Below are 9519 nucleotides of genomic sequence, written 5' to 3'. Positions count from 1 at the left end.
TGTGGCTAACTTTCGAGTGTGTGACTGAATAAATCCTAAAGTGTGGTCACTCGAATAAAAGCTATCAAAGAGCCCTTTCCTGTGGTAGGAAGTGTTTGCTGCCCTACTTTTTGGTTCTGTTCAGTTCTGCTCTACAACGCGTCTCTATTCAATTTATGAGTCTATGGATGAAATCTTAACTCAGGCGCGACCATTCATTAGGCCATTTTGATCTGCAGTTTTCTTTTAATATTATTTACTGCGCTGTTGTAATTTTGACTCAGTGAATGAAATTTTAACTATAACTATCGGAATAAAACCTATTGAGTAGTGCCTTGAGCTGTTGTTCTGTTTGTTATGTCATAGTGATGTATTAAGCTTGTGTTTAAATGGTAAAGCAACTTGCAATTGCATTGATATGTATCGAGTTACATTTTAAGCGACTAGAAGCTTTTAGCAAGGCCGAAATAAATCGCTCCCTAAAGTATAAAATCAATCCTAAAATGTGACCCCTAAAGTGTGAAGTAGAACAATATCGTAGTCCTTTTTTCGTTATACTGTAGATGATTAAGTCAACATCAACCTTAGGATACTGATTCACCATTTAAATAAAGGTTGGTGGGTTTTGTAACTGTGGTTCTCTTTCCAAGTGGGAATTTGAGGCCGTTGGAAAATTCGCTCCTTGGAAGTGCTCTCGAGGAAGGAGAAGTGAGTGGGTTAAAGTCATAGAAAACAAAAAACAGAATTCACGATCACTTTTTTATTGTCAAGCCGGTTTTACTTCTACAATCCATTGTTTAGTACTGTTTTTATTCCAATTTTAATGTCCTTTGATACGTGAAGGATCCCGAGTTTAGTCTATATAGTTATGAGCCACCATCGCACTACATTCGGCTTTGATCGCGAGTGAAAGGCTGGCTGGTCACCTAGGGAACCCTCTTGCAGACAAAACCGCAGGGAAAACTTGAATGAACTCCACAAGGGCGGTCATTCCAGTACCCTGACGCGCGGACTAAAAGGCCTGCGTGCCCAGTCCACATGATGCCGCATGGTTCCCTGGCATTTCCATTCGGTTCGTTTGGAGCCCAGTTGTTGTAGACTGGAAGCGAGTGATCGGACCACATGAATTTTCTGATGCGCGAGTCCCACTTGAGGCCGATCCAAACTTGCTTACGTGACGAGGCCTTTTGCTTTGCCAGCGCCAAGACGAAGTTGTTTTCTTCTGCGCTGTTAATGTTCACCAGTTCTCCTCTCAGTGCTTTGCAATATGCTTGGGCCTGATGCCAGCTCTTGACGGAGCTGCTCGCGAGATAGCAGTAGCCATTGAAAGTGTTCCAGTTATGGGGACAAGTCAGAGCGTCTGCAAGGAAAGAAGTGGAAATGTTACAAGTAATTTCTTATAGGACGTGAAGTGTAATGGTTGGAAATTCATAATCGAGAATCAACAGCATCTAGTTAAAATATCGTGATTTAATAGTTTTGTCGAGAAGGCACAATTTTTAGTAAGGTTGGATGGACGGATGTGATAATATGCAAAGTAATATAATAGGGGAATCAGAAGTTTTATGACTCCAGACATTGCCATGTTTTCAGGAGGTGGGGGCTGTAGAGAAGTATAAATTTCCATTGTTTGCAAAAAAGGTTTACACTAATGTTACAAGAAAGCCCCTTTATAGAATGCTTCAATTTCGCTACACTGCGCAGCAACTTAATCAGGGTGACCGGATGATGGAGAAAATATTAAGAATTTGAGGGTAAACCAGGCTGGTTTTTAACAGTGTTTACAATACTATGAAATGTCGCTGGTTTTTAAGAGGAAATATTTACTACTTTTAAAAGGAGGTAATTGAAGTGAATTTTCAGGTGATCATATTTAACAATTATTTCTTGAGGGCGCGTTGGTTATGAGATGATAGATAGCCAACGAGGCGCGAAGCGCCGAGTAGGCTGTAATCATGTCATATCCAATAAGCGCAAGTGAAATAACTGCTTTATTGAAAACAATCAAGAAATGTGGTTAGATCTTGCTGGTTTCGCTTAGCAAGCACAACCAGAAGACCGTTTTAATGGTCGCTATTTCTCGTGCATGGTATAATGGATCATATACCATGGCTGCTTACCCAATCAAATCCCTGGAATTGTATTATACAATGATCCAGTTTTTAATAATAAAATATATAAATAGAAATGGTGTTCACAAGATCTGGCCCCGGTTTTCAATAGTTGTTTTTGACAATTACTATTTTATTGAAGTTAATATTCATAGAAATAGTCAACATATTACTTTGTAAATCTGACAATGAAAACTATGACAATCATACAATTTTGCATTTCAACATTGTTTGAAATGATATTTGGCCAAAGCATAAAAAAAACTTGCAACAATGTATCGCTAGAAAATATCATGAATTACAATATTTTTATATACATTTAAACCAGATATTGTAAATCTATTTCAATCATGTAATATTGTATTTCAACTTTCCAACACCACCTTGCGCGATTGCTAAAAAATTACCCGAGACCACCGTGCGCACCTAGTTTCATCAAATCGGGAAACCTTGCCAAAAACATTCTACAAACACATTTCTTACTTTTTTTATTCAAAAATTCCTTGTATATATACACTCGGGGAATTCCAGAGTGCCTCCCCGGGATTTGGGCAAGAGGCAATTAATAAATGAGTTGCCAGTAGTCAGAGACCGATGTTATGCGCATAGATTTCTGGGATCGCCAGGGAGCACACATAGCAGAAATGTATGGCATAAAGTTGTTTCCTCGTCAAAAGCAGTGATTTTGGGCAAAGAATAACGCATTTTCGCCGTGATTTTGTGAGAAGTGGAGGTGACTAATGTTGGTGCGTGGAAATTGTAAGATTTTGTGTGATTAATGTGATAAAATCTATCGATAAACACTCTTTCTTGCGTAAGGGTGATTGTGAAATACTGAATCTACATCAAGTAATTGTCTCGAAATAGTCCAAACTTAGATATAAATTTGAGGGGAATGATTCAATAAAGCCTTTTCAGTTGTAATAACGTGTGCTGATATTTACGACGAGTATAATTGGAATTAGTATATACCACACAAGTGAATCGTACTTTTCGCGCGCGCTGATTGGCTAGCTCGGAGGTGATTAGCCAAGTACTATTCACCTTTGAGCAGCCGAAGAGAAACAAGATGGCTTCCCGTTTCGCCAAGGTTACCTAAGAGGAAATTATTTCGATGAACGAGGCGGCTGTTAAAAAAACACAAATGGCAATAAAGTTTGGTGGACGGCATTAACTGGTAGGTTTTTTAAATTTTTTCAACCTCATATTCTAAGGCGAAAAAAGAAAATACAATCCCATGTTTACGAAAACTGCCGAGCACTAAAATTACAATGAAAACAATGAAACATCTAATATTATAAGCATGGTTTCAACAAAATACGAATTTTACAGAAAAATTGAAGAAATGACATGTAAGAGCTAAAGAAGTGTCTCCAAACAGGGCCGTACGTAGCGGGGGGGGGGGGGGGGGGGGGGGCAGCTGCCCCCGTCAGGAAAACTCATTTTTTTTCTAACATTACAAATCACAAGAAAATCGAATAATTGACTGAAAGAATATTCCTTCAATGTGAATATTAAATAATTAGTTTGGAAAATCTTTCGAGGCAAAAGCCAGTACGAGTTTTCTTATGAAATAATGATTTTGTCAGTTTGGGCTACCAATGGTTTAGAATTTGGTGGGTAAATAAAAACTGACAACAAGCCTACGCCACTCCCTGGCGCGTGTTTTAGCCCTTTTAAATCTAGCTTATACGAGTATGATTTTTCAGAGCTAAATTGGTTTTTAACCTGCGCTGCTCTCAAGTATTGGTAGCGGGTCTGGATTTAACCATCGTATGTTCAACATCACAGGTCATTTGTGCCTAATGATTTTTGATTTAATTCCTCTTTTGAATTCTCTTCAATTTGAATATGACCTCTTATTCTGTGTGTTCAATGACGGTTTTTTTATGTCACATAGGAAATTTCAGCTTGGCTTGGCTAGGCTCTTTTAAATGCCTTTCTTGTTGAGATTTGTGTAATGTAACGACGGAAATTAATCATTGCTTGTATCGTGCCATGAGCTTCATTCTGTAGGTGTTGTAATGCCAGGGCCGGCTATCAGTTTTTGTTACAAGGAGTTGTGTATCTTGGCATGGCTATTTGGTTTAGTTTGGTTGTCTAGTAATCGTTGTAGCGTGTTATAGAGCTATGCAACGTGTCACAGTAATACTGAAAAGGCTCGAATTGTACTTAAATCAAAACTGTGTTTTTGCAAATGCTTCGCTCCATTATTATAGTCAGTGGGTGAAGTGCGTTTGAATTGTGGAAACTCGGTGATTTTCCTTCTTTGTTTTCGATTGTTTATAGCAGTGCATCGACCATGTTTTAAATTTACCATTAAATGAGAGACAATGTTTGGTTCAAGCTAAACAAGGTGTTAACTCCATAAAAAGTCATGACAATTTAAGACAAAGAGCGTCAGTGTGTTTTTTTTCCTCTAAAGGTCGTAGAGGCAACGTTCTGTGTAGGAGTGAAAACAAAGCGTCCAACTAGAAACCCTGTCTGCATATGGTGGACGCCTGTCAGGGGTGTGCGGAGTTTGCCGCCACAGACAAAAAAATCCTAGGTACGACCCTGCCAAAAGTTTTATTTGTCTGCAAGAAAGCGAGACGGAACTATCAACATGCACAATAAGAAATTGCTTACCGCGTGGCGCGCGAGAATTTAAAATTTCGTACCATTTGTCGGTATATTGTTAGAAATAAAATAATTTTTTGGTCCGCTAGTTATCCAGCTTGTGTGGTATATACTAAAACAATTATTCACCTCAGTTTCGGTGAATAATTGTTAACTATGCCCGGCAGTGATCATTGTGCTGTATGGGGTTGTATAAATAGTAAGTCAACGTGTAAAAGCAAGATATGTTGTATAAATAGGGTTGGCAGGCCTGTGCGACTCTCACGTGCGTGTTTTAGCCTTGATAAAGATTTTGCCCTCACTGTTATATCTTTTTGAGAACACCCTTTTCTCTATGGAATGAACACGGCACGGTGAAGGTAAAAGGCGGCATGAGTTTGCGAAATGGCATTTTACCCTCACCGGAATGAGCAGTGTCCCCCATAGATTTCCTTTTAACGCTGGACTTTCTTCTTATTAAATGCCATTTATGGTTTGGAGGATTTACTAGGCTCGATTTCCACCGCTCTCTCGAGTCCGGTCTTTGTTCCTCCCCGAACAGCGGCTGGAAATCGAGCCGAAGGATTTGCGTGATGGTCAATGTCGCATGTTTTGTATTTTGATCTCAAAGGTCATTTCTGGGTCATGTGTTCTGTTTATTAGAGCTCTTGTTGTTCCTGTTTAGCAACTGTCGTTCTTATGCCCTTTGTGGCATTTGGTTCAGGTGTGGTATGGCTCATTTCAGTGCGTCCGGTGACAGTATAGCCTCTCTTATCACTGTAAGGATAGGATTTGAACCGTGTAATAATAAAAAATCTTGCAGCTTTGCCGGGTCCGGCTATTTCAGTTGCTTTTGTGGCAAGATGTTGTGTTTCTTACCAGGAGTGCTCTTATCACGGCTATCCGTAGAAACAATTCCCATCCCCTCGCACAACAATTTCTCTCCTTTGTGGGGTTAAAATGCCAGCAGCCATGATAATGTTACAACACACGGAACTAAAAAGAACACTCTGTCGACACACGTAATTACAACTGAACAGGCTTTATCGAGTCAATCCCCTCAAATTTCTACCTACGTTTGTACTATTTCGAGACCATTACTAGCCTGCGAGAGCTTACTCGCAGGCTAGATCACTTGATGTAGGATTTTGCAGATTTCACAGTCAACCTTAGTAGGCAAGAGCAGTTGATAGATAGATTTTATCGCATTAATCACACAAAAATAACAACATTAGTCCCCTTCGCTTCTCACAAAATCACGACGAAAATGCGTTATTTGTCGTCCAAAATCACTGCTTTTGACGAAGAAACAACTTTAAGCCATACATTTCTTTTTAGCGACTTGCAGTGTTTGCCCCCTGGCGATCCCAGAATCCTTTGCGCTTGACATAGGTCTCTGATTACTGGCAAATCATTCATTATTCGAGGGACAAAAATTTGGCTGTAACTTTTTGAAGACGTACATCCAAATTTTGAGGCAACTTATTTACGAATCACCCTTAGCATTTTTACCTTATACCATTCTTCATTTAAGGGCAGTTCTAGTAGTAAATTGCCGAAGAGAAACTAGAAAATGAACATTAAAAACATACCTGATAGGCAGAGTATCGCAATAAACACCGGTAGAACTGCAAACAGTTTCATCTCGGATTTCGTCAGGATGTCGTTCATCTCAGAAGAATTTGTATTCGTAGTTAGTCCGCTCGCCCTCTGCGAACGAATGTGTCAGAGAACAGCGATTACACAACTATAAAATGACCGCTTTGAGCGAGTTGGAACAAGAATCAAAGATGGAAGTAAACATTACGCAGGCGGAAGGATAGTCTGTTGACAGTTAGTGCACTTTTGTCACCTAAAAAGCTTTCGAAAGGTTACTGAGAGATCGACGAAGATGACTCACCGCTTAACAGTTAATGTTTGAAGAACTAAATAAAACGAGATACTGTCCTTTTTACTCGTGGATATGTTTTAGCATCCACGGGTGATAGTGGCTTCTGTATGCAAATCAATCACTCACTCCGGTGTAACCGGGAAGTGGAATAATAGCCAATCCCACGTCACTCGCTAGTATACGGAAGCTCGATCTATTAGCCAATCACCAGACGGAAAGTATTTCGAGGGAATCACAACACTACTCGGCTTAGAAAGTTGTGACACACCGACCTGATTTCTGTTGGCTGTTTTTACGCGGGATGTCCTGAGGCCGGGTAGCCCGTGTCTAAAATTGGGCTCGGCATCTTGTTCATGGCAGCTTCAAACCTGCACATTAATTTATTACGCGGGATGACTGCAGGGCAGACCGTGTCAAGTTTTCGGTCGGGTGTCTTTTCTTTTCTTCTTCGTAGCTTCAAATCTGCACATTGATCTATTCATTAAACTCTTCTCTCTCCTAGAGGGGATCTATTGTTCTGATTGTCTTCAACAAAAACGGCCCAATCAAAATCTATTATCGAAAGAGTAACTTCTAAGAAGCACTCGACAGTTTAAACGTTGGTAATTGGAGAGTTCCTGGCGAAGGAATCATGCTTCGTTCGACAGTTGTAGAACCCCAATGCGAGGAGTTAAGGTAACTGATGAGCTGAAACACCGATATGAAAGTCACGTTTAACATCAGGTCACGAAATTTGATCCACGTCAAGGCGGACATTTCAGACCTCTTTAAAAGTCATTCAATTTCGAACATTTTGGTTTCGTTCGTAGAAACGACGCAAAATATAGAGAAATCCCCAACAGAAAAGAAAACTTGAACATATAGAGCACCAGTCAAGTCCTGTTTAGGGTCAATCGTCAAAAAGTGGGTCGGCTTTTCGGGCTCGAACATTACGCATTCGGGTTTGTTTACAAGTAAAATCCAAGCGACTTCCTGACTATGTGGAAGACTAAGCTCGACTTCTCGCGACGTAAGGATGTAACGCAAAGATCCCCGCCATTTTCGAAATCTTCGTTAAATTTGGTGCATTTTGACACCAAATTCGTTGGGGTTTACAAAAATTAGCTGTCGGCTTCATGGCAGGGACGTTTCAGGGTCCCAAAGGGGGGGGGGGGGGGGTCCTTGGAGCCCTGGAGCCCTGAAATTTCTGCTGTGGAGCCCGGAGCCCTATCATTTTACTGACTGGAGCCCTGATCTTTTTTTGGCTGTGGAGCCCGGAGCCCAAAGACATTTTGCGCGGAGCCCGGAGCCCAGCATTTTCAAGTGTGATCATTCGAGTTCCCAGATTGCATTGATTCTTGATTACTGCCTTTTTGTGTTTGTTTGTGCGTGTTAACGGGCATAAAGAAACAGAATCTGAAGAGAGGACAGTACATAATACAACTATACGCGGTTATCTCAGTTTACAATGATATGCAACAACTTATTTAGGAATTTAATGAAAACTTTGTTATAATTGTAGTGAGCGCGATGAAAACAACTTTATAGTAACCGGACGTTCCTTTGGCAGTTTGCTCCCAGGTATCAGTTACAACAAATTAAAAAAAAAATACTTGACAGATCGTTTTGAAGATACAAATAATAATTTATAAAGATTAATTGATTTCAATGCTTACCCAGTCTCTAATAGATTATATTGTTTACTGTTCATCTGATTCATGACCCTTTCGATCCTAACTTTCGGGTCTTCACCCAGCACGGTGCATAGACGAAATGAAATCTGCCTCGAATCCCAGTGTTTTATACCCTCACAAAAATTCACAAACCGACATTAGTCGGAAGACCTATCATATCTGGGTGTGATGGCCCAACAGAACGCCTATCGTTATTCGTAGACAAACTACTTCAGCCAATAGTACAAATACAGGACTCGTATCTTAAAGATACGACTCATTTCATAAGGTTTATTGAAAGCACGAGGGTGTCTAGAAACGCTTTTCTAGTCTCAATGAATGTCACTAGCCTTTACACGAATATCCCACAGGAGGGAGGAATCACTATAGTATGCAACGCATACGAGAACTTTCATGCCAATAACCCTCCTATAGCTACAAATTTCCCGAGATTTAACGGGAAAGACTATCTCCAAACACACGGAACTGCCATGGGCGCTAAAATGGCAGTAGCTTTTGCCAACATCTTTATGGCATCTATAGAAAAGGAGATCTTAAGGCAGAGCGTTAACAAACGACTAACGTGGAAAAGGTTCATTGACGTTGTATTTTGCTTGTGGGATACAATACAAACAAAGAAGAAATAGAACATTTCATTGAGCAAGCAAATTCGTACCACCCTACCATAAAGTGTCTCACAATTAGAAACAGCATTCTATAAGGAAGAGAGATTCGAAAAAGAATCGATTCTTGACATGCGCACACATTACAAACCTACTGAAACATTTTAGTACACAAACTACAAACTACCACCCAGCAGGCGTCAAAAAAGGCTTCGTTAAAAGAGAAGCCCTTAGGCTTCTGAGGACAAACTCTTCTAAGGTAGTGTTTAAGGAAAAAAATTAAAACACGCCTGGCATCGAGAGGTTATCCTAGTAACCTGATGGACAAAATCCTCTCCGAAGTTAACTTCGCAGAAAGAAAGAACGCTCTTACACACAGAAAGAGCACAAGAAAATCTGATTCTACCCTTCGTGACACAATTTCAACCATCACTGCCACGTTTGAAAATATTGTAATGGACAAATGGCATTTAATACAAAACCAGCCGCTACTAAGAGAGATATACAAGGAATCTCCCTTGATGTCTTATAGAAAAGGGAAGTCGCTTAGAGACATGCTTGTTAAAGCAAAACTATAAAGGCTTTTATCAACATAATAGGCACACAGCGGAGTTGTCAACCCCACTTAAATAAACAAGTTTAATATTTAATCCACTTTTAAATAA

General features: G+C 40.0%; 1 protein-coding gene across 1 annotated transcript; it reads right to left on the bottom strand.

The window, feature by feature from the left end:
- Positions 1-724: 724 nt before the first annotated feature.
- On the bottom strand, positions 725-6712 carry LOC146470464 (lithostathine-1-like). The gene is made up of 3 exons (XM_085122013.1): positions 6589-6712; positions 6281-6398; positions 725-1339 (listed from the first exon to the last, which is right to left on the bottom strand). Exons 2-3 carry the CDS (start codon positions 6357-6359, stop codon positions 906-908), a joined length of 513 nt encoding a protein of 170 aa, XP_084978139.1. The 5' UTR covers positions 6360-6398; positions 6589-6712; the 3' UTR covers positions 725-905.
- Positions 6713-9519: the final 2807 nt, after the last annotated feature.

Source organism: Pavona decussata, unplaced genomic scaffold (assembly GCF_977016875.1).
Source record: "Pavona decussata unplaced genomic scaffold, jaPavDecu1.1 SCAFFOLD_114, whole genome shotgun sequence".
Lineage (NCBI taxonomy): Eukaryota > Metazoa > Cnidaria > Anthozoa > Scleractinia > Agariciidae > Pavona > Pavona decussata.
The sequence above is the reverse complement of the archived record's forward strand: the minus strand, read 5'-3'. Positions and strand labels throughout refer to the sequence as shown.